The sequence below is a fragment of the Benincasa hispida genome, chromosome 6 (genome assembly GCF_009727055.1).
Source record: "Benincasa hispida cultivar B227 chromosome 6, ASM972705v1, whole genome shotgun sequence".
Taxonomy (NCBI): Eukaryota; Viridiplantae; Streptophyta; class Magnoliopsida; order Cucurbitales; family Cucurbitaceae; genus Benincasa; species Benincasa hispida.
The window spans coordinates 35,840,591-35,867,531 of NC_052354.1; the positions used below are offsets into that span (position 1 = coordinate 35,840,591).

The window sequence follows — 26,941 nt, forward strand, 5'->3', positions numbered from 1 at the left end:
TCAATAAAAGTGATAAAGTATCTTTTACTATTCCTAATCAAAATACCATCGAATTCATATAGATCAGAATGAATTAACTCTAAACGCTCAGATTCCCCAAATACAGATTTATGCAAAGTCTTAGTTATTTTAGCAATTCATTTATAGATAACTTAGAAATCATTTATAACCTAACCATGTTACTAATTAACCTTTTATTAACATGACAAAGTCTAACATGCCAAGTATTGAATGAACACAACATATAAACAGAAGATTTTGTTTTATTCGAGTCAAGATTTAATTTAAACATGCCATCAGTTGCATAACCCTTCCCTACGAAAACATTATTCTATACAAATTTGTCCCTATTTTCTGAGTGAAGACCACCTAGTTGAGGAGATAGCTCGAGACCAGATTCTTTCTTATCTCCAGAGTGTGCAGGACTTTCTTCAAAGTGAGAGTCTTTTCGGAAGTAAACTTCAGCTCCACCTCGCTATTCCAGCAACTTTCGTTGAGTGTGATATTGAAGGAATTCTTAATGAAGAGCATCCATGAGCACATTCGGATCTTTTCGATTTCATCGTGACCGAAATATAACATATACATTCTAATATACAGTTATGCAAAATAACACTAATTAACGGCATGCTTCGAACAATAAAAATACAAGGGAAAGAGTTCTCATACTAATTGAAGACTCTCTTCAAAACGTAGAACTCAGAAGCAGTGGAAGAACCTCTACACGATGTATCGCCAAGCAAAGCAATCAGCTGCGGCAGCACGATCGTCTACACGAACGGAAGCAACTCGTACAAGCATGAACAAATAAAAGCGGAGACGACACCACCAGTTGAAGCCCTTGGTATTCTCGAAGTGAGAATACAAAGCGTAGTCTTTGGTGAATTTGGTAGAGGTTGGAGGAAAGGCAATCGTGTAGACGATAAACAAGTGGAAGAGTAAGAGCTATCGCATAGCAAGAATGCTTATCGTTTAGAAGAAGCTACACGATCGTGTAGGTTGTATTAAGCAATCGTTTAATAAATGGTAGACGATCGTTTAGAAAACGCAGCACGCTATGCGATTGTTTAGGAAAGTTAAGCGATCGTTTAGGGACGGGCGTGCGATCGTTTAGGCGCTGGTGTGCGATTGTTTAAACAATGAGCGACTATCGCATAGGCTCTCAAACGTAGCGATCGTTACGTTTTCACACCGATCGCGAACTTACGAACTCTTTGCAAAATGAAACAAATTTTCATTTTATTCTTCGGTTACCATAATCCAATGCGGCTGCTCCCACTAACGCACGACCGAGGAGAAGTTTTAGGCCAATTATCATTTAATTAACCAACTTAATAATTAATGAATATAATCATATTATATTCTTACCCTATAGTTTGATATCACATATCTACTATAATAATTTCTCCTCCACTTGATATAAATCATATTTATATCTAATTTTCTCCAAAATAATGTATCTCATACATTTAGCCAATTATATCATATATAATTAATCAGTTCAATTATATCATATATAATCGAACTCCCTCTCGTCAATTTGAACATTTTAAATTAACTCAAACACTGATTCTCAACTTTATCCAAGCTACCCAGGGGACCTAATGGACCTGTGGCTCGAAGCTTCAACGGTACGTGAATAGCTGACTAAACTCTTTTGCCACGAGATCCACCATCCATTAACTGTCAGACATTCCACTAAAGACAAACAGCTGAAATCTTTTTTACCACAGATATATTTCTATGTCCATCAGGTATAACTAATCATGAGTACGATGACCCTTCACAGATGCTCGTAAGTACGGTTTGGCCAATTTACCGTTTTGCCCCTGTAGTTACATCTCACTCCTTAAGTACCGCTGATTCCTTTAATGAACAATACAACATAGTCCAACTATGTATGAACACCTCTCGGCCAAGAGAAGGTGTGTGGTGCCACATCGAATCAACCCTTAAGGGAGCTATCTATCTACTTACCCTTGCCTCGAGGAAGGAGTGAATTCCATCTTGTGTAGTTGAGTTCCCAACTCCTAAATCAGACAAATCCCCAAAATGGTAGGTTTGAATCGGCGACCTGGTCACTCGCACCCATACAAATCAAAGGATTGCCCTCAATGGCAGGAGTTCCCAACTCACTCAGGACTGAGGTCATGTTACCTATGGTCATCTAAGTGAAGTGAAGTCTCTGTCACGAACAGTGTTATATAACGAGACGTTAACACTTCGTGGTCAGGTCTTATACAAACTTCTTGTATAGGACGTCGCCGCTCACATGTCCCCTACACGAATGATTAGGATCAAACCATATGTGACAAGTCACAATATTTGTGACTATTCCACAAAACAGGCCGCATCCATAGCGTTACCAGGATAAGGTTTCCCTCCTATATCCATATACTACAGACTATTTTGGTTATCACTCAAGACATGATCCACTTGTATGTCACTACATACATGCTTAAGTTACATACAGATAACCAGAGATTTTATATTTATTGGTTTTTGGTAAAGCAAATAAAATAAACAACTAAGTAAAAACAAGATGTGAAATAAATATCATATATTGTACAATACAATCATTCATATAAATTGTTTACAAACTACAAGACACGAGACTTTAGGGCATCAACCCCAACACTCCCAACAATATGTTCTTATCCTTAGCTTTAATATAAGTTTTAAAGAGACTAAGGTCATGATAGATATGGCTCATAGTGCCAATGTCCATCCACCACCCCTCAAAACTATCGATCACATTTACTTCTGTGATCATGGTTACTAAAGGCTTTTCTGTCAGGTTTTCCTGCTCAATAGGACGACGTTTATTTCTATAGTTCCTGGCTATATGCCCAAGTGTGTTATAGCTAAAGTAGAGGAACTGTAGCGTTTCTCCATAGGGGGGTATTTGTTTCTTCTGATTGTTCTAGTTGTTAGATCCACGATTCTGATTTTTCCTCTTGGTTTCCTTTTGCTTTTGGTCAGGGTTCAAAGCAGCCGAGGTAGGCTTTCTCAGTATGATGTTTACCTCCTCTCTCTGGTCATGCTTCCGGGCTTCCTCCTCAATTCTCATGCGGGTGATCAAACTCTCCAAGGAGAAACCTTGGTCTTATGACTTAAGATATTCTTAAAGTCCTTCCAAAACGGAGGCAATTTTTCAATAATGACAGCAATTTGAAATTGCTCATTTAGAGGCATATCTTCGCTTATAATTTTGTGGACTATCTTCTACAGTTTATAGGATTGAGCCTCCACATATTTTTCATTCGTCATTTGGAATATCAAGTAATGGTTGACGGCATACTTTTTCGAACTGGCCTCCTCAGTATCGTATTTTTTCTATAGGACGTCTCATACTTCTTTTTCTATCTTCATTGTACTATAATAGTCATATAGATCACCAGTCAAACCATTTAATATAAATTTTTTGCATAAAAAATTCTTATCTTCCCAATTAGCTGAATCTTTGATTTGTTGTTTAGTCGGATCTTCCTTTGGGACAGTGGCTTCTTTGTAGTGCAAACACCAGCAACCTTCTTGATGGTGAGGAAGAACAACATCTTATACTTCCACCTTTTGAAGTTTGCTCCTTCGAATCAGAATGGACGGTTGAGGTCAGAGGACATAATATCATTCTGAGTTGACAAGGCCAGCAGAACAACGGTAGATGGATTCGTCTTAAAATTGTTGGAACAACTACCTCTCGTGGACAGAAGACAATTACGATCAAACAGCATCAGACATCGGAACTTAACCTGCAAAACAAAAACCGGTTACAGACGGAGTCGCGGAGCTTGTTTGATTTCTCATGAAGATTTATTGTTTGAATGTTATTAATAACAATATGAGTGTGTACTTGGGTATGTGTCTACATTGTTCTGAACGAGGATACTTGACTTAATTCACATACAACCTGTCATCAAAGTTTTGTTACTTTGTATGGTGATTAGTGGATTGCATTTTTCTAAGTTATATTATCCCTCATCTTTTTCTAGTTTTTGAACTTGACTTATTTGAATCATAAAACGAGAAGCACACAAGATGATATCTTCTAACTGGGTATAAATGATTTCTTTAGTATTATAAGGTCATTATGAAGCTTATTACCTTTTATGTGTTTGGTTGTACTTATATAGCTATCTTGAAATTATAGTTTCCATAATTGCATTTAGAAATTGGTATTGGTGAACTAAAGTATTTTCATTTACTGTCATATATAGTTTTATCTCCGTTGTACTTCTATCCCGCAGTTGTATTTTTGGTGAGTTAGATAAATTTCTTTAAGGGAGGTATTTTGTGAGTTAGACTCATTTCTTGAAGGGATAAATATTCGGTAATATAGTGGGATTCAAAATAAGAATAAATATTTAGACACTTCTTTTTTTGTTAGGACATTTTGGTGAGTTTTTATGATGTGCGTGAGTGTGTTTGAGTTGAGTGAATTTGTGATAAATGAAGTGAGTTTCAATAAGTTGGAATGTTTGTTGGCTATAATGAGGGTTAGATTGGATGAGTTGGTTAGATTTGAAGCGTGTTTGATTGAATATCGATATTCTTGAATTGGTCCATAATAAGTGCTATAATAAATCTTTTTCAAGTTTAAAATGTAAAATGTATCCAATACTAATTTACTCAAAAGTGAATTTTAACCACTAAAAAATTCAAACCTAATCCTAATTCCTAATACATAAAGGATTAGGGTATAAAATTGACTTATTGTTTTTCTTAAAGAATACAACACATTATACTTGAGTAAAGATCTTAACCTTTGGTTTATGAATAATGTTGATAATATCATCCTCACTGATATGACACACATTAATAATATCAACTCATAATAGTTAACTAACTACAAAAATTTTGGGCTTTAATGTCGGTTTAAACTGACATTAAAAGGCATTAATGTCAGTTGACAACCGGCATTGAAGATCGTATTATAAAAGGTCTTTAATGTCGATTGTCTTTAATATCGATTTAAAATCGACATTGTACACCATCTTCAATGTCGGTTTAAAATCGACATTAAAGACCTTTTATAACACGATCTGGTTGTCAACTGACATTGAAGCCTTTTAATGTCAATTTTAAACCGACATTAAAGCCTAGAATTATTGTGAATTTTTTTCAATTATTGTACATTTTTTTAAATACCATTGTCCAATCCACTTTTAATGTCAGTCAAAAAGTTAAAAACAACATTATAATAATTTATCCATAAACAAGAATTATTTTTATATATTAAGATCTCAACGAACACAAAATTTTAAATCTAAGTTTTGCTTACAAAGTATGAATAATAGTTAGCTCCCAAAGAGAATAATAAAATTGGTTGCTTACAAAGCAGTAGTTGACTGCTTAAGTATCAAAAAATCCCAAAATAAAATCTTATTTACTTTTGTATATCAACTTAACTTTCAAGAAATACAAAAGATTAACTAAAGATTGAGAGAGCTAGTTGTCTACTTTGGAGTGACTATCCCAAAAATCTGCAAAGAAGATATGCTTGCTTAAGTATATAAAATCAAGAATAATTTAAAAATAAATGAATCATAGTAAAAGAAATTACATGAAGTATGGAAACTATATTTATATAAACTTACCAAAATGAATTAATGCAAAACTTGCTATTCTTTTCTCTATTCTATGGATGAGTTTGTTATGCCCTTATCCAGAACCTCCCTGTACTCGTACGAGCGATGTCATATGAGAGTGTATAAACAAACAAATATAAGTTATGTTAATATAAGCAATTTATAAATAACGAAAGAAATGAACCCAGCCCATAAACAACTACCATAGATGCACAATCGTCATTGTAATGATCCCAAATTTCAATGCTAAACTAAGGAACATTACCATATTTTAACCTACAACTAACTTTATAACTCTTATGTTTTAGAAAAATTTCAGCAACACGACAGCACTACCACGACAATACAAAAAATTTTTACTTTAACACTTGTTCAAAGAAATGCACTTCCAATAATATTCAAACAACAATCTTCTCTCAACAGAACAAACAACAAAAACAACAATGATTTACAAAAACTCAGATCTTATTACTCACTTGACTTCAAATCTCAAAAGTTGTCACATGGGCATTTGATCTTATACCTCCAGATTCATGGACTCAGTTCCTATCAATAAAATGAAAAGCCAAAAAACAAAAACTCAGAAAAGTTCAAAATTCCATCAATCCAAACAAATATCACAATAAAACTACAAAATCTACAGAAATAAGTGATTTCAAAAGCCAAAAAATACAAGTAGTTAGCATAAGAAAGGAGAAGCAAGCAAGCATTGAAACAATAAGTTAAATGAATGATAAAAGGAGATAAGAGAAGAAAAGTAAAAATGAGAGAAAGAAAGAGAGGGAGATAGACCTTGCAGAATGTTACAATTAAGAAGTTTGGAAAATGAAATAACTCCTACTCTTTTCACATAGGGTCCGAGGCCACGGATCTGACTAAGGATATTCACTGTAGGCTACACAAACCCTTCAAAGAAAACCCTTTTAATCTACAGTGAAAGTCTTAGAAAAAGAAAAAAGAAAAAAACCCCAGTGATATTGTTGTAAATAGATCTTCAAGATCTTGAACAAATGGCAGTTTGAACAGATCTTACCTGGAGACTTATAATTTTATCCCTAAACTAAATTCCAATTAAGATCAAAGCAAACTAAAAAAAACAAAAAACCCCCCTCAAAATTCCTACAATACCCTACGTGAAGAATGTATGAAGAACCCCACTACCCCCCTCCTCAAAAAAATTATATATACATACAAAATTATTAAACTAACATCACCAAACTATAAGTTATAACTTGAAATAAACATACTCATGTACTAAACTAGAACAAAAATCTTGAAGTAAACAAACCCAAATACTCATTTTGCCTCTTTCTTCTTCCACCTGTTCAAAGTGTCCACTATAGAGAAACATACCCATTTTGCCTATTTTTTATGTATTTTCTCTACAATCAAACAATATAGAAACTAAAAAAAATCCACAAGCAAGTTTTAGGGATAGAAAACAAGATCAAAGAGACATTCAAGCAGAAAAGCACCTTTAAGAACTGTTCTCTAGCCAACTACGCCAACCCAATGCCCTCTAAACCCAATTGATACTACAAACGAGTACTATTTTCCTACAACATAATCAACTAACAAGCAAAACATCCAAAAATATGTCATATCAAAGGCACATACTCTTAACGAAGGGACATTCAAGCAGAAAAGTAAATGGTCCTATCAACACTAAATATCCAATAGAATGAATATAAACTATTTTGCTGATGGCATAATGGATAATCAAATTACCTTCTTTTGAATTCAATAGATCATGGAGGTGAGGGAGATGACATAACGGATAACCAAACTATCTTTTTTTTAATTTCAAGACCGACCTACAAAGAGAGTTTCAATATACATCATATTATGGTAGAGGAAGAGATTGAGAGAACAAAAATGTGAGGCAACTTAAATCAATATGAACTAAAGTTAAACTTGTAGGAGTATAACTAAGGAAGACGTGGCTAATTTATTTAAAAGTATAGAATTAAATATGAAATTGATTTTGAGTCAATAAAGATGTATTATGGAATGATTTTATACACAACAAGAGTGATTTTAATCTAAAACATACACTTTGTGCCCTTCGTGCAAAACGTGGATAAATCATGGATATTTAGATACTTAACCATCATAATTCGATCGTAGCATGCAAGAGTTTTACCACAGTAATTTACTGCTATTATTTTTTATATACGTAAAAATGAAGAATAGATATTGTGTTAATACAGAACACCGCTGTGTTTTATTGAGGGTTAATATAGATTAGAAACTAGAAAATTTGAAAGCTTATAACTTAATAAAACTAGTATTATTAATATTAAAATAAGCATTAACTGCTACGCATTGCAATTACCCTCTCACAATTACCTCTGGAGTTAACAACGGTTGGGATGCGAAAGTATGGTCGGAACCGATGGCGTTCAAGTCGGAGAGATTCTTGAATGATAGGTTAGAGGGAGGGGTTGAGTTGGAAGTTGATATAACAGGGAGTAAGGAAATAAAGATGGTGCCATTTGGGGTTAGAAGGAGGATATGTCCAAGATTTGCATTGGGGCTATTGTATTTAGAGTATTTTGTTGGGAATTTGGTGTGGAATTTTAAGTGGAAGACTGCTGGGGAAGTTGATGTGTCTGAGAAGCAAGAATCTTCTATTACCATGAAACATCCATTGCTTGCTTTCTTGTTTCCTAGGATTGTTGCCTAGTTCTTTTACTTCTTCAGATGTTTGGAAGATATATATTTCCCTTTACACATGAGGTTGCAATAAACATCTTTATCAATGATTTAAATACAAGTGCTTGCTTTGAGTTTGCTTGTGTAAGAGTGTATTAACATGCAGCAGAAGTAATAAGGATCATAAGCATTCAAATTCATTAATTTTGGTAGAAACTAAAGCATGCTCATCTAATAAAAGAGGGTTTGTAGTCATACCTTTGTAGAACTTTTTAAGATCTCAATCAGTAGTAGCTGTCTTCTCCAAAGAACACCGTGAACCACCTCAAGATCTTCCCCACTATCCTTTTGGAGCTTTAGAACGAGTTGTGGGACTCAAGAATAGCTTGAAGCAACAAAAAACAGAGAGAAGCTCACTACACCAGCACGCTCGAAAAACTCTTATTCAGCCCAAATTTTCTCTAAAATTTCTTATTCAATGCATGCCTCAAATTCATTCCAATCTTCTTTATTTATTGCAGGTGAACATGTAAAGAAGAATGTTGCATGACTTGCAGCTCATGCTTGAAGTAAATGAAGATGAGGAAATGGAGTTTGTTTAAGCATGTAGAATATGGGTAATGGAAAACCTTAATTTTCCATTTGTGCATGTTTTTCAAATTTTTCAATTTTTCTAAAAATCAAAACCGATTTCAAAATCTATTTTGATTTTAAAATTGAAAATTTAATTTTCTAAAATTAATTTCATAAATTAATTTTTAAATAATACTTAATTAATTTAATATCAAATATTAAATTAATTTTTTTGCACAAATCCATCTTCATATATTTAAATCATATTTGAATATATATTCTCCTATTCCGTTTAATTTTAATTTGAACGTTTCAAATTAATTTCTCAAGCTACTCTAAAGCTTATTCATTTAAGAGCTAGTAGGGGGACCTCGCGGACCTACAAATCATGGGCTCCAACGATCCGAGATTAATCGGCTAAACTCATTAGCCAATCTAACCCCCATTTGTTAACTAATGGGTCACTCCACTATAGCCCATAGTTGAACTCCCCTCACTGTAGATATATTATGTCCATTTTATATAACCATAATCAGTAAGTCGATCCTTCACAGGTTGTTCGTAATCACAACTGGGTTAAGATAACCGTTTTACCCCTGTGAATACATCTTGTTCTTTAAGTTCCCACTGACCCTCTAATAAATAATTCTGATTCATAACATCTATGAATCAAGTCCTTTCTCTATCATGAGAAGGCAAGGCCCCGATTGTTCAAAACCTGGAATCAGTACTTAGGAGAACAACCTATTTGCTAACCCTAAATCGAGTAGGAGTGAATTCCATCTTGCGAGGCTATGTTCCCAGCTGTTCATCCGGTCTTATCCCTAAAATAGGAGGCTTATTGAGCAGGCTGTTGGACTACTCTCACCGTTTGCAGATCAAAGGATAATCTCGAACAAATAGGAGTTCATAGCTAACTCAGGATTAAGATCGAGTTAACCTAGGTTATTTAATAAATGAAATAGTCAATTTTAACAGTAAACGGTCTTTATAAAGAAAACTGACTATTTTTTGTGGTCCAGTTTATATGCAAACTCATTGTTAGGATGCCCCCACTCACATGTCTTAACATGAACGATCTATGGATCACATCGTTTGTAGCACTTTATTACTCTTTGTAACATCTACAAAGTGGGCCGCATCTAATAGTGTTACCAGGATGAGATACTCAATTTCATCCATATACTTATTAGACCATTTAGGCTATATACTGTTAACTTAATCCTGTTTATGTTACTACATAAAGTTACAGTATTCATACTATAACCATGGATATGTTTATTGGATTTTTTTAAAATAGAATGCAAAATCAACAATTTATTATTATTGATAAATAAAATGTTTAACACGAACTGCGAGTTCTAGGACATTCCCAATAGATTGAATGTTTCCTTGTTTCTACATTTTCTTTCATACATATTGGAAAACTTCATCTATTATTGTGTGAGAGGTTTGAGATAGTTAGAGATATTCATGAGGTGGGAATAGGAATATTGGTCCACATCTTCCATTTGATTCTTCATCCTTGCTTAATTTTTCGTAGGATCAAGGTAGAGATTTCTAACGTAATTTAAAATAGTAATGTGATAATTATGATTGGTTAAAGTTTATAACATCAGCAAGGTTGAAGACATTGTATTCTTAAAAGTAGGTATTCAAACAAAAACAATGACAACAAGATGAAAATATGCAAAGGATAAGCTTCCTTTCCCTCGTGTTTAATTTAATTGTTAAAAGTAAAAGAAGATCACATTGAAAGACTCGCAATGAACAATAATATCTTTTGGGTACGCCTTAAAAAATTCCTCTGCTGCATATTTCCAATCTTTAGTAAACTTTACATACTTTATGGTCCTCTCCAAATCTCCAACACGATAGACAACATGAAGCAATCTCCTTTTATCCTTTTTTCCCCACTTAAGAATATTTTCAGGAGTGGTTGTTGTGCTAGCTTGTGTTGTATATCCATTTACTGTCACCCTCATGGTGTTATTACACTTCTTCAACAACTTCGAACAGTTTAAACCAAAGAATGTGACTGTGGAACAACTATATAACAACTTAAAATCATTCTCCCGAGACATTTATTTCTAAAATAACACAATATTCATATTGTCAAGAATCAAAGTTTGCAAATGAACAAAAATAAAACATATACCAAACCTCAAAATAGAATATTCATAGCTTTCCATTTGTGAGCATCATAGAGATAGCAAACAAGACAAGCCTAATTTTTCTAATGTCGCGCCTTACTATTTTTTCTATCATTGTACCAGAATTTCATACAAAGATTAATAACAGACAAATGATTAAACTATCAGAGAAATGCTCGAAATAAACATCAAATAAGTAGAAATTCGAAGGAAAGAGATGAACAAAAACCTGCAAGTATCCGAGTTCTTGTTTAAGACGTTTGAGTTTAGCAAGAATGTGATGCTTTCCTCTAGAGTCAACAATGGTTCCGACTCCAATGGAAGCCTCGGAGACGATCTATTCATCCAGAGACGACGCTATTACCGTAAACCAAAATGGACAGCGGAGAGCTTGATGGATCTGACAAACGAACAACACCTAATTGACCTGATGAACGGACCGTGGTAGATCTGATAGAGTTGATGGAATCAGTGGCGAGGGCAACGTACTGACGAAAATAATGGGGCAAGGGTAGAGGGTTTTAGGGGAGAGAAAATTTGTGAGAAAGGAGGAAAAAAAAGAAATTTTGAGAAATGAAATTTAGGGTTTTTACTAAAGGGGAAGAATAAATGGGGTATGGCTACAATGTTGGAAGAGAGAACATATTTTCAAAAATAAATGGGTATTTACAATGTCGGTTTTAAACCGACATTGTACATCCGGTTTCACTTTTTTCAATTGACATTAAAGCTCAAAATTCTTGTAGTGTAGGGGCAGAAAATTGTTTAGTAAAAAAATATAGGACAAAATACTAAGGTTTCAAAAGATACACTTTAGTCTTTGTGATTTTGAAAATGATTCTAAATGGTCCCTGAAGTTAGTTTGACCGTTAGTTGACGAACGAAAAAAGTGTTGTGACATTTTTAGGTGACAAATTTTAAATGAGGAAGACACTTAACTAATTTTATATTAGTTTTTAGACTTAACTAATTTTATATTAGTTTTTAGCTTACATGGAAAATATAATTTTTTCTATTTGGTAATCATTTTCCTCTATCCTCCCTCTATCTTCTTCTCCAAAAGTTTTTCATCCTCGTCTTCTTTGTGGTATCATCTTGCTCCCTCTCTTCTTTTTTTTTTTTTTTCCTTTTTTTCTACCGTACACTTTGTTGTCACCCTCTTCTGTAGCAGTTCATTACAACGCTCAACACTATTGAAGGTCAAAACAATATAAAATTAATTAGTAAAATTCTCCACCTCATTTAAATTTTACCACCTCAGCATGCCACGTCATTTTTTCATTAGCTAATTGATGGTCAAACTAACGTCATGGACCATTTAGAACCATTTTAAAATCTCAGGGACTAAAGTATATCGTTTGAAACATCTGGAACCAAGTAAATACCAACTTTAAACCTCATAAATCAAAAGTGTATTATACCCAAATATGTATGTATTTTTATTTAAATCATACATTGAGCTATATTTGGAATGATACATACAAATAATTATTATTTTCAAATATAGGAAAATGAACCAAAATATTTACAAATATAGCAAAATTTCACTGTCTATTTGTAATAAATTGTAATAGACCGCGATAGACTGTCTGTGTCATGATAGACACAGATAGTAGTCTATCGCAGATAGAATATGATATTTTGTTATTATTTATAAATATTTTCTGCAGTTTTGTCATTTATAATAATTTTCCTAAAAATAATGTTTTATAATGTTAACATAAAAATATGTGTTTTTTTTAAAATAATAATCATACATTAATTTCACATATATATAATTTTAAATTTTTACATGTAGTTATGGTAATGTCCAATGACGATAATTGGTCAATTCCATTCACAAAGTTTAATTCTTAAAGCAAGCTTTGAAATATACATCCTCCAAGTTCGATTTCTATTTTTGTAGTTGTTGGATTAAAAATGAACCAATTTAATTAAAGATAATTTTTTAAATGATAAAACTGTTAAAAAAAATTTTTTTTAAATATAATAAAGGAAAATTATTTCAAATGATAAAACTGTTGAAAATATTTATAAAATATAACAAAATTTTAGAACTATCAATAATAGACGTTGATAAACACTGATAGAATTCTATCAGTGTCTATCATTGATAGTTTTAAATTTTTGATATATTTTGTAAATATTTTAATTCATTTTTCTATATTTAAAAACAACCCTATAAAAAATGTTATTGTCTATAAATGATACATCTATACTAATCATGCCTATCGGGGTCTATCACTATAGACATCTATACTAATCATGACATCTATACTAATCATGCGTATCGGGGTCTATCACTGATAGATAGTGACATTTTGCTATAATTGTAAATAAGTTTCATTTTTTTTAATTTAAAAACAACTCTTTAATTAATTGAGAATATTTTTTTATGGGTATAGATTTAATTCTCATTTATTTTTCTTTGACTAAGAAATTCCAATTAAAAGAAAAACAACCAAATTGGTTCAATGCATGCTTTGTCTTCCACTAGGTGGAGAGAAAGAGTGGTTGGTAGAGAGAGAGAGAGGGGCTTCTTGCTCCCAACACTCCAAACAAAATAGATTCACACAAAGGAGAGGGTGAGCTTTTTGTTTCCATTCCAACCCCAAGAAACATAAAAATAAATTAAATTAAATTAAAAATTTTATTCTACTCTTTAATTTTTTATTATATTTAGTCCCAATTTTGGTTCATTTTGAGTTTCGAAATGTCTATCTCAATCCATTTTTTTTAAATGACAATTTTAATATTTTATAAATAAAGGGACCGAAATTGTCACTATTTAAAAATATAAGGACCAAATTAATATTTTGAAGGTACAAATATTAAAATAAACCAAAATTAAAAGTAAGAAATCAAAATAAATAGTATACAAGATAATGGAGTAATTAGAATAGTATTTAAACTTTATACAAGATTATCAAAAGAGGATAATTAATCAAACAAATTTTGAAATTTTGAAAATGACTTTCAAAATCAGATGTGTTTTTTTTCCCCTAATTTAAACACTATAAAATAAAAATATAGTGTTAAAGATGTTAAATTTTGAAGTTATATATTGAGAAGTAATAATTTGGTTCTAAAAAGTGGTGGTTTTATTCCTTTTTCCTTTAAATGGAATATAAACTCAAGTTGAACAAGAAAAACAAAAACATTCATAAATAAGCAAAAAAAGTTGTCTGGTTGGGGAGAAGAATTAGGAGCAACCATTGTCACACCTTAACAAAATTATTTGTATTTATTGAGATTGGTACACCAATCAAATAATCACACCTAATTATGACTATTAAAATTTTTTTAACTACCATCATCGATATTTTCATTGACATTTTTATTTTTATTTTAAAGATATCATCAAAAATATAATTAAAACGTCTTAGACAAACATTAGAATTGAAATTTCTTTATTTCAATAACTTCCTTTATGAATTTGAAAATTGGAATTTCATATCACATTAAAATATTTTTAAAATAAAAAGAAATTGGATGGAGGAAAATAAATATTTCTGTTTAAGATTCATAACTATGTCTAGGAAATAACAAACAATAATGATTGAAGGAAAATTATTAATGAGGATGATACAGTTATTTAGAGAATCATAATAGCTAAGCTCCTAGATGTGTAGACAAAATTGTAACTAATTAATAGAACTAAAATATTAATTTGAAGATTTTAATTTTACAGAATATAAACATTAAATGCGGGCTATTTAGTGTAATTGTTTTAAATGGTAAATAGTTGAAAATATGGTTGAGTATAATAAAATGTCTATATTAATAGACTGCGATAGATAGATATCAGTCTATTACGATATGATAGATAGTATGTTTTACTATATTTATAAATAATTTATCTAATTTTCTAAATTTGAAAATACCACGTTTATTTATTTAATTATTATTGTATGTTAATATGGAATTCCCAAGTGAACGTTAAAAATAATAAGAAAAAGGATGGATAGGACTAAAAAGCAACCTAATTTGAATTTAATAATTAAATAACATAACAAATAATTGGCGTAAACGCAATTAGAGAACCAAAAAAACCAAAAACAAAAAAACAAAAGTCGGCTGCTAATTTAAATATTCGAATTTGCTATTTATTTAAGATGTGTTTGGTTTATTTATTTATTTTTTTTTAATAGTTCATTTAGAAAAAATTTGAATGTCCATTCATCAAAATAGATTTTTTGGGAAAAAAAAAACAAATTTATGAAATAAGTTGATTTAAGATGAACACTCGACATCAACTTTCTAGAAAAATAAGTTTTTTCGAGTGTTTAACAGTTAATTTCGTCCTAATTTGTATAATTCTTAAAACTATCAAAATGTCTTTAATAGTCCTCTACGACTCTACCTCACTTCCACTATATTATTGTGGCTACTACCGCCTACCATCAAGGACCACCAATGAGATCCTATTTCAGCGAAACTTCCGACGATCGACATTGTTGTCATCTCTAGTCATTATTATCGTGTGACCAACTCTGACCTACCACCACTGTCCACGGCCACTTTCGACGACCACCACTTCAGACAACCAACTCTAGAGACCGTTATTTTAAATTATTAATTCATGGTATTTTATAATCATCATTTATAGTAATTTGACATTAATGAAACACCTTTTAGTATATAACAAACTGAACAAACTTGTATGTAAAAACATTTTGAGAAAGAATTGTCGAATACATGAGTATTTTTATTTTAAACAGCCTTTATGAGAAGTGTTTAGTGGAAGTGAAATTTTGAAAAATATTTGACCAATCCAAATAGACTTTAATTTATTTTCAAACTCCTTGACCATTAGAAATTTTTATTTTAATTCAAGAAATAATTACAAATTCCATCCATCTACATAATTTAATTTAGGGTAAAAAAAAAAAAAAGTCATTACTAAATTATAGACCTTTATAATTACACCTTAAACTTTTGATACAAGAAATGGTTCTATAAAGGAGAACGAAGAGCACAACTATTACTTTTTAAAAGTCATAGAAATTAACATAAAATAAAAAGGAAAATTAACTCTTTAATCCTTAATTTTTTTAAAAAATATTTATGCTTGGCTCTGCAAATATAATTTTTTTTAGTCTCAAAATTTTCAAGAATATATATTTAACGGGTCACTGAAGTAATTCTTTTATTATTTTCACTTTAAATAAAAAAAAAACAATTTAAAATTTTATCTCCTCTTTTCATTTTTCCTCTATCTTTGAATTTTACAGTTCAGGAATGAAAAAAATAAATTTTAAGTTTAAATAATTATATAATTTAATAGTATTGTTTTCATTTATAACTAATGAACATATTTTCAAGTATTCTTAAAATAATAATAATAATAATATTTTTAATGAAAAAATTAACAAATCGTATGAGTACTGTAAATATTTATATTAGAAATACAGAATTTAAATTTATATATTTAAAATATATGAGACTCTTTAGTTTTGAATTTAAGCCACCGTTATTCCAATAAAAACATAATAAATCAATGATGTGAAAAGTGTCATTTAATTATCTTTAATGTTAGTTTTCTTGTGTTATAAGGTCCACTTCCAAATCTATAATAAAAAAAAATGCAAACTGATTATCGAGCGGAGTGTGTTCAATCCAATTACATCTGAAAATTATGTTATATTATTATTGTTATGGTTGCCATTGTTGTTTTCAAAAGAAAAATTATGAATTTTAGTACTTTTATCGTTATAGTTATCATTTTGACTTTGAAAGATAATGATAATGGTAGCGATAACAGTAAATGTGACAAAATTCATAATTCTAAGTAAGTGCAATAAAAAATAATTTAATTATATTTGTGATTCAGGTTCATTACAACTGAACCATCAATGAAATTCTATTACGATTACATTGATTTTTATTACAGTTTGAATGTGACTTTATATTATTAACTTTAAAATCTGATTATTTTTTTTAATAGTATTTAATTAATTTAATAAATTGGGGGTAAATAAAAGGTAGACTTGTAAATTAGAGGAGAAAAAAAAACACGTGAACAAGATGTGCACAAAATAGAGGTCTTTTGGTTAAGGTCAATTTGGGCATAAGAATTGATGACTTGGAAGACAAGACACGTCTCTACCACGTCAGCAACGGATAATGCTTCACAAAATGATTTGTGATGAATGTGAATTTTGTTTTTATGAATAAAATCTCTAAAATAAACATTTTCCATTGTGAGAGATTTTAAGAAATTATTATTTTATATATATATATATATATATGTGGGATGAAAAAAAAATCAAATATTGACTTTGAGGTTGAGGTTGATAGTTCAAATACTATATCAGTTGAGCTACGTTAATTTTGACGATTTTAAAAGATTACGTAGATTAGACTTTTAAAGGATAATAAATGAATTAGGGGATAATAATAATTAAGGATAATTATTTTTAAATGACAAAGCTACTGAAAATATTTTCAAATATAGTAAAATGTCATTATTTATACGTGTCCATCACTAACATTGATAGATGTCTATCGGTGCCTATCACTGACACCGATAGATATCTATCATTGCCTATCACTAACACTGATAAATAGTGACATTTTCTATATTTATAAATAAGTTAGCTTATTTTGTTATATTTAAAATCAACCATAATATTAATGTCTTGATGTGAACTTGGTTTCATTTCTTTATAGATAATGAAGGTTTTAATTTTTACATCCTTGTTTCATTTATGAAGTAATAATATTCTTAAAAGAGAGAAATAAAACACATCAATTAAAAGAATAGACTGCTAACTTAAGAGGATTATTCTAAAAACACATTTATCCACCTGTAACTAAAATTGGTATGATTTTTCATTCATGTGTCAATCATAATGGCTCTTTAACTATAAAGGAAATTAGTTTGTTTTGAGCCTATTTACATACACAGTTTGCAATTGTAATTTGATTTCCATCAAGGTCGTTTACATTGTCACTTGTATTAGAATAGAACAGATGTGGTTACTATAATGTCCTTAGAATTTAGAAAAAATTACCAAACTAATTGAATGATCATGTTTTATTATTTTGAATACCTCGACCATTTTTTTGCACTATCTTGTATTCCCCTTACTATTCCTCTATCAAACTAGCTTCGTTCCTTTGTCATCTATCCAATATTCGGTAAGTCTAGCATGTCAATTTCTGAATACCTTATAAAATTGTTCATTTTTATTTACTTATTTAAATTTTTATATTTTAAAAAATTTAAAAATTAATACTTTAATTAAAATTTCAAAAGTGTATAATTTTTTTTTAAAAAAAAATTAGAATTATCTTAAATCACACCTATCTAATTCAAATTCTAATTTGGAAAAACACATCATCTTGGTAAAAATATATTTAAAAACAACCATTTTCAAATATAATCTATAGTTATTTTATTTAATTTATTTTAAAATTACGATTTTGTAACAAACTAATTCAAAAATCACTTATAGAAAAAAAAAACGACAAAAAAATCACCCATAAAAACAAAAATGTTAACTCAATGTAATTATGGTCTAAAAAAATAACGGATAAAAAAAATGCTAACTTTAAAATTATAGATATTAATATCAATATCAATATAAATTATCCATATGGATATGAGTATTGGGTATGAATCTAGAGATCATAGTGGATAAAAGGAAAAAAACTGCCAATGTTTTAAGTATGAATATTGATATTGATAGCAATATCAATGTCAATATAAATTGTTGATTAGATTAACGACATGATTATCGATACTGATATTAATACTTATACTAATACTGATTTTTAAAGGAGTATTTTCAAAAATAGAAAAATAAAGGAAACTATTTATACAAAATAATAAAATTTAATCATTTTAAATTTCTATCAGTTTCTATTAGACACGAATAGACTTCTATCAGCCTCTATCAATAATAGACTTCTATCAGTTTCTATGAAGTCTATTATTGATAGAAACTGATTGAAGTCTATCAGTGTCCATCAATGTTTTTTTGTTATTTCTGTAAATAGTTTGATATTTTTTTTTCTATTTATGAAAATTTTCCATTTTTAAATATATCAAAAACCATTTGAATGAAATTGATGACATGTGAAGAAAAAAATTGAAAAAAAATCCTAAAAGGTAAAAAAAAAAAAAAAAAAGAGTAATGAGTGTCATATAAATATGAATGATAATCGGATTGATCACTCTCTCCTTTGTAATCAGATTACAGATTAGAATTACAAATTTCACCCAACGTTGATTAAGATTCAATATTAATAAACACCAACAAACATAATTAATCAAACCCCACTATTTATAGTTGAGTAAACGGGACGGATGTGAAATTAGGTTTCCAGTGTCAATCCAATCTCTATAATTTAAATGGTCAAATCATTATTTACCTCTCCAAAGATTGAATCTTCAAACTTGCATGTCCTATTTATTTGGACAAAAAAATATGTAGCCTTCCACTTTTACCCTTTATCTCTATCTTACAATAATTTTGTATTGAACAATGAAGTATGGGAGAAATAATGCATGTGAAAAAGAAATGGGAGCGCCACTACTAAAAAGGAATATGCTTTTAGCATTAGCACAAAATTCACAATCCCTCCCTTCATTTTTCCCTTTCTTCCAATATTACACCTTACTCTACTATTTTTTTTTTTTTTAATCTAAATACATACATTATATCAGTTGAATTATAATTATATTTAAATCATCGAATTTTATTTAGAATATCGTTGTTGTATAACTTTTTTTTTATTACTAAATAACAATCAATATTGAAAATATATATATATATATATATATAATATTTTATCACAATATCTTAATCAATTGAGTGATGTTTAAATTAATGTTTAAAAATATATAACGAATGTCTATGACATAAAAAAGTATATTTAAGTTATTCAGTTAAAACTATTATGATATTTGCCATAACTAACTTTGATAATTAATTTAATTACGTAAATGAGTTACCTCATACAATCATTTAAATTAGTATGTCAATATTTATAAATGCACAATTAAATAAAGTTAAGTATCCTATAATAATGTAATAAGATATCTCATTCTAAACTACAAAGGTCGAAGATGTCACTATGGTGTAATTAAGAAAAGAGTATATATCTAAGTAAGGATTCAAACTTCTAAGTTCTAACATTATGACATAATTAATACTTCAATTAATATTCAACATCAATCTTATAATTGATAACTAGTATTTTTTTTTACCTACCAAACTAAGCTCGAATTAATACCTACTCACTAATATATTGGGTGAATGGTGAGACTTTTGCTCAAAGTAGACGAGCATGATTTTTCTAATGATATTGAACACCCTAATTAGACCAAAAGTCTTTTTTTTAAAAAAAAAAAAAAATTCTTATGATAAGATATGAAAATGTTACAAATTAAATAAAAAAAGAAACAATTATTGGGATTAATTGGATGAATATTGTAGTTTTGAAAAAAAAAAATGGTTCATTTTAAAACAAATTTGGTAAATATGGTAATTTTTTATATTGGAATATGCCGCTTGATATAATGGGTTTGACTGAATACCTAATGTTGATAATAGTGTGTTTTATCAAGGTATTTCAATTCGATACACCTAAACTCGAATTAAAACTTACCAATTAATATATTACGTGAATGATGAGAGTTTTGAGCGGGCATGATTTGTCTAATGATATCGAAAATCCAAAATTAGGCCAAATATTTTAATAAAAAAATTATTTTTATATGATAAGATGTGAGAATGTAATCATAATATTAATTTTCATCAGCATGTCCATATTTCCATTGATATTCTCACGTTTCTATGTATTCGAGATGGATATAAGTGATGAACCGATATTTCTATTATATCGTAAAAAATCCACGAAACATAATAATTAAACAATAAAATATTATATGTAAGTTTGTTTATAAAATCTTGATATTTTTGTGGAGATGGACATTTTAAACATGGATGTAAGAACAAATAAAATAAAAAATAAATAAAGAAGAAAAAGAATAGGTGAGAAATAAAATTCTCTAAAAATTACTAATAGAGAGAGAGAGGGAGAAATAACAGAAGAAGACAGCTCACCAGACCCTAAACCAGACTTTCTCCAAAAAGCCGTATCAGCGCCATTAGAACAAAATTCCTTCTCTCTTTTTCTCTCTCCCTTTTCCCTTCCTTCTCTCCCCCTCTCTCCTTCTCGCCTGCCAAACAAACAAAATTCTTCTTCCCCTTTTTCTTGTTAACTTCCCATAATTTCTTATGGAATTCTGGGTAATCACTCAATTCATTTCCTCTTCTTTTCTTCATTTTCATCCCCGCTCTTAATCGTAAGTTTCTCATCCTTTTTCATTTTTCATGTTTTCCCTCCTCCAATTTCTCTTTTTCTTTGATGGGTTTTGATTTTTTTTTCTTCATCTTCCTATCTTTCCTGATTCTTCCGTTGCACAATTCTAGCTCCCTCTCTTAATTTCCCCTTTTTCTCATCTGGGGTTTTGTGGGATTTCGTTGACATTTCCGGTTTTGCTTGTTTAGATTCAGAACGCGGTGAAATTTGAGTTCCAGAAAGTTTTGACCTGAAATCCATGGCGCTTTCTGAAATCGTGCCGGCATTGTCCGAACCCGCGTCGACGACATCCTCTTCTTCCTGCTCTGGCTCTGTTTCTCATCGGAATTCTGAGGATAAACGCCGGTTTGTTGATCTTAGAGGTGTACGGTGGCGTATAAATCTTGGGGTTTTGCCTTCTTTGGCTTCTATTGATGATCTTCGTCGTGTTACAGCTGATTCGAGAAGAAGGTTTGTTTTTGGGGGGGTTTTCCCTTTTTTTCCCCTTAATTTGTTTCTTTTGATTACTTTTCTCTTGTTGGTCATTTTTTATATTGCTGGCCAGAGTTTAATGTAGCTTCATTTTATGAAACGTTTCAATAATGTTCCTGACATTCCTTTTCCATTTACTAAATCTGTTTATAATTCCTCCCCTGCCGGTTTACATGTTGACGATTCTATAATTGGGAGCTTACATATATGTGGTTTCTTATTTTGTTAAGATTTGCTAGTACTCGTCTAATATTTTTATAATGGATTCCATTCTGCGTGAATGTTCCTCCTCGATTTCTAACTTTTTATGTGCTCTTCATCATGTCCTTAAATGATAATTAGTGCAAGCCTGTCTGGATTTTCCTTGGTTTTTGTCGTTTAAGTTCCCAAATTAGTTTCTTTTGAAAGGTTGAGCTTATAGTTTCATACAGAGCATCGATTGTTTGTCTTATTGAGTTGTATTTACATTTCATTTTGTTCTATACATCAATATTGTGTAGTCGGCGACTGTAATTAATTCTAGAGTTTCTTTCTGAAACTTTGTTGTAGAATGTAATGATGTAGACGACTGTATATCAACAATGATGGCTATTTTTTTTTATAAGAAATCAATATTATATGAACAATTTCAAATCTGATTTCTTCTCCATTTTATTAATTCAAAATTGAATCATTGTATTTAACCCTTTTCCTTTATTTCTTTCTTTCAGATATGCTATGTTGAGAAGACGCCACCTTGTTGATCCACACGTTTCCAAGGATGGAAGCAGTTCTCCTGATATTGCAATGGATAATCCTCTATCACAAAACCCAGGTAAATTACATCTCCTCTTCCATCTCCAATCTAGTTTGGAAGGGTTCTGAATCTTAATGCCTTCGGTATTTACTCGTGAAAATATGCCTTTTCTTTTTCTCCTTCCCAAATGTGAGCTGGGTGATTCTTATTCATAAAGGGGTTCCCAACATTTATATTTCCTTGACATTTAATTGTTAGATGAGTTTTGCTGCTATTTAAGTAGCAATGTCAATGTTTGCTTCTAATTGCCACCATCCTGTACTGCAGATAGCATGTGGGGCCGCTTCTTTCGGAGTGCTGAGCTGGAGAAAATGGTTGACCAGGATTTATCACGTTTATATCCAGAACATGGAAGCTACTTCCAGACGCCTGGATGTCAAAGCTTGCTTAGAAGAATTTTATTGTTATGGTGCCTTCAACATCCCCAGTTCGGCTATAGACAAGGTAATTTCAGCAATTTACACTGAAAAGAATAAAAGCAATTCCTGTTTCAGGTTTTACTAGTTAAATATCACGTACAGGATGCAAAGAATTTTCTAATTCTCAAACCAATGATTTCTCTTTTATATAATATCATTGGGAGAGGAGCTATGTAAAATAATTGCTCCTTTTATGATTCTCCAGTAACTTTTCCTTTCTAGGAAAAGCTAAAAAAGCGTTGGAGAACCACATCTATTGAAAAACAATATCACAGGTGAGATCTTTGTTTTTAAAACAATTTAAGAGATTAACAATTACAAGATCCCTTTTCTGGGTGTTTATATTGCTCTATTTTTTGTTAATATTGAGAGCAAGAATGATTTAAATGGTATGATGAGCATTGTTAACCATTCTATATGTTAGCTAGGGCTATTATATAGCCCTTGTATCTGAATGTCATTTATAGTGAGACCTACAAGCGCGAGTAGTGTGGAGAAACTGTCACATAATTGGCTACTGTTTTGTTCTTATTTACAGTAGTTATTTCAATAATGATGGGAATTATTCTTTGTTATGGACCTTATGATTAGATGCAAACTTTTAACCTTGCATTAGTGGTTAGCCTGAATTTTTGTTTGATTTGACATGTTTGCCAACAACTATTCTCTGATAAAAATTGGAACCAAATGAAATGCAAATGAAAAGCAAGTCGCTATCTTGTATATTCTTTACTATTCCCAGCCCTTGAAGGTTCACGTGTCAAAAAGTTTGTGATAAAAAATGTGCTTGAGGGTTTATCTACTTAATCCGCAGCACGCAGAATTTTCTTAACTTCCTGCCGTTATATTTCTAAGCTATACTCCCCTGTTCTATACTGTAGGAATGCACGAACTTTTGGCTCCTTTGTTGTATGTTCTTCACGTTGATGTGGAGAGGCTTTCCCAAGTGAGAAAACTTTATGAAGACCAATTTGCCGACAAGTTTGATGGCCTCTCATTTCAAGATGGTAGTTTCAAATATAATTTTGATTTCAAAAACCGTCTGGATCCAACTGAAGATGAGTTTGGAGCTGATGGAAATGTGGAAAGCGTAAAAAGTCTTTCAGAGCTAGATCCTGAAATACAAACTATTATATTGTTGACTGATGCATATGGAGCTGAAGGGGAACTGGGCATTGTCCTTTCTGAGAGATTTATTGAACACGATGCATATACCATGTTGGATGCTTTGATGAGTGGAGCCCATGGGGAAGTTGCAATGGCAGACTTTTACTCTCCAACGCCTGCAGGTGGTTCCCTTTCAGGATTGCCTCCTGTAATTGAAGCATCTTCTGCTTTATACCACTTGCTCTCACATGTTGATTCATCCCTACATGCTCACCTTGTTGAACTGGGTGTAGAGCCTCAGTACTTCTCTCTCCGTTGGTTAAGGGTTTTATTTGGTCGTGAATTTTCGCTTGAAGACCTCTTGACAATTTGGGATGAAATATTTGCATCAGATAATAGAAAATTTGACAGAAGTGATGAACCTGAGACAAGCTCCAGCTTTGACTTCCTTGGTTCATCTCGTGGTGCATTTATTGCTGCTATTGCTGTTTCTATGTTACTTTATCTGCGATCATCTTTACTTGCCACAGAAAATGCAACTTTATGTCTTCAGAGATTGTTAAACTTCCCCAAGAATGTGGATTTGAAAAAACTGATAGAGAAGGCGAAATCTTTGCAAACATTAGCAATGCATTCTAATATCTCATCGACACCCTTGTTGTCTGGAGCTTATCATAACCATAGCAAGTCTATGGTTGCACGAGGTAATGGCCATTCATCTGGTTCTGTTTCACCAAAAACTCCATTAAATCATGTTCCTGAGAGTTACTGGGAGGAGAAGTGGAGAGTTTTACACAAGGAACAAGAATTTAAACAAAGTGGCTCAAGAAGTCAGAATGCAGCCCAAAAGAAAGGATGGTCAGAGAAAGTGAGGTTCCTGTATAGGACAGAATCTGACCCATCTCCAGCAAAGCTGGTGGGTGGCAAAAAGAACACCAAGTCCTCTGTTAGGCGAAGGTTGCTGGCAGATTTGTCGCGCGAACTTGGTGCAGAGGAAGACAGTGAAAAATGTGGGAATGATGAAGTCGATAACAAGGATGATCTCTCGGTAGAAGGGGAGGTGGATGGACAAGATGGCTGTGAGAAGTACATGGAAAATGCTGAAGACAAGAGGTGTGAAAGTGGAATTGCTGGCAGTGAAGAAAACTCTTCAATATTCTCAGACCCAACAAGTTCCTTCAGTGGAGCAAATGATAATGAACATGACTTAAATGATTCAAGCAGAAGCAGTGTTGCTTCAAATTTGTCCTTGGATGAAAATGATGATCAGTCCCAGTCTGTAGTGGAAGGTTCGCCTCTTCCAGCTCCAGATCAGTATGAGAACATCCCTGAAAAATCTGGGTGCACTAATGATTTTGAGGGCAATGCAGCAGTGGGGACAAAGGATCGGAAACTTCTTGGAAAATTTCCATGGTTTTGGAAGTTTGGCAGAAATGCTGCTAGTGAGGGGAAAGCTGACACTGAGACTTCCAAATCGACTGGAGCCGAGAGTAATCCAATAAAGAATATTGATCCCCCTAAAATTGATGGGGCTTGTAGTACTTCTGTTAGCGGCAAAGGAGACGGTGTGGATCAAAATGTGATGGGGACTCTCAAGAATCTTGGTCAATCTATGCTCGATCACATTCAGGTAACATTTCTAAATTTTGTTAATTCAACTTCTGGGGTTCATGTGGACAACTCCCATAAAGAGGATCCTGTTCCCTCTAAGATTATGTGTCACCACATCTTTAAGTATGAAAAAAAATAATAATTACCTTTTGCAGCACCATAATTTTAGGCCCCGGACAGGTTTTTAGAAACAGTCTTGATAGGTATGTAGTTATTTAAGTTTATTGTGAGAGTTAGGAGCTGAGCGAAGAAGGTTCCCCCTCTCGGTTTGTTGTATATATAAAATACCTGAGCTTTCATGGTTTTCTTCTAGTTTATTTATATAGAGTTAGAATGCAAAATTTTGTCAAGAAAATTGTTGGCTCCACTCCTAGTGAGAGTCCCTTATAGATGGTGTCAATTGCTCGCACAATAAGAAGAAACAAATTATGGAATCAAATGCTAACGGGGAGAAAATGAATAATTATGGTTATCAGAACGACGATAATTTCTGTTAATTTGGTTCATCTGTGGTTCCATTCTTACAATAACTGACAATTTGCTTGGTTGACAGGTTATAGAAACCGTATTTCAGCAAGAACGGGGTCAAGTAGGATCATTGGAGAATTTGTCGAAGAATCCTTTAGTTGGCAAAGGACAAGTAACAGCCATGGCAGCTCTCAAGGAGCTTCGGAAAATCAGCAATCTCTTATCTGAGATGTAAGACGGTTCTATTTTTACTTAATTTGTATATACATTTTGTAATTATATTTTTAGTGGCGTAATAAAATGAGTTTATCTGTATTACTACTACTACTACCTCATTCAATATGTCGGGTTAAAGTCTAAACCATGGTTGCAGCGACATAAACACGCTTTTGTACCGAGAAGGCATTAGCTAGAATAAATGGATACGAAATTTTGTTGCAATTATCTATTCTTTCTAGATTCATAAACTTGGATTATGAGCAGGAGGGGAGGGTTTAAGTTGGTATTGTTATGGACTTACGTTTGAAACTTATTGCAAAATGGCTTGAAAACGTCCTGCAAAGACAAGCTGATTGTTTTTATTGTTTGCAGGGTGAGAGTTGTGACATAAAACTCTTATAGTTGTAATGAAGTATGAACTTAGCTGCAATGGAAGAACTTCATAATAAGTAAACTTACCCATTGCTTGGAGGATCAATAAGCAATTTATTTATTTATTTTTGTTTAGAAATGTTGTTTAAGACGTTAACAAAGGGCATTTTTTAG

The 26,941-nt window shown here is 31.5% G+C and overlaps 1 protein-coding gene across 1 annotated transcript; it reads left to right on the top strand.

Annotated features, from left to right (window-relative positions):
• The first annotated feature begins 21,044 nt into the window (after positions 1-21,044).
• LOC120079639 (TBC1 domain family member 5-like) lies at positions 21,045-26,617 on the top strand. Its single transcript, XM_039033906.1, has 6 exons — positions 21,045-21,287; positions 21,493-21,754; positions 22,486-22,589; positions 22,839-23,015; positions 23,872-25,727; positions 26,262-26,617. The coding sequence occupies exons 2-6, from the start codon at positions 21,543-21,545 to the stop codon at positions 26,409-26,411; spliced, it is 2,499 nt and encodes an 832-aa protein (XP_038889834.1). The 5' UTR covers positions 21,045-21,287; positions 21,493-21,542; the 3' UTR covers positions 26,412-26,617.
• Positions 26,618-26,941: the final 324 nt, after the last annotated feature.

Excerpts from the sequence above, each read along its gene's own strand:
- LOC120079639 (XM_039033906.1), top strand. The coding sequence starts at position 21,543 with ATGGCGCTTTCTGAAATCGTGCCGGCATTGTCCGAACCCGCGTCGACG. Across the intron at positions 23,016-23,871 it reads CCAGTTCGGCTATAGACAAG|GAATGCACGAACTTTTGGCT; the intron begins GTAATTTCAGCA and ends TCTATACTGTAG. Across the intron at positions 25,728-26,261 it reads CTATGCTCGATCACATTCAG|GTTATAGAAACCGTATTTCA; the intron begins GTAACATTTCTA and ends CTTGGTTGACAG.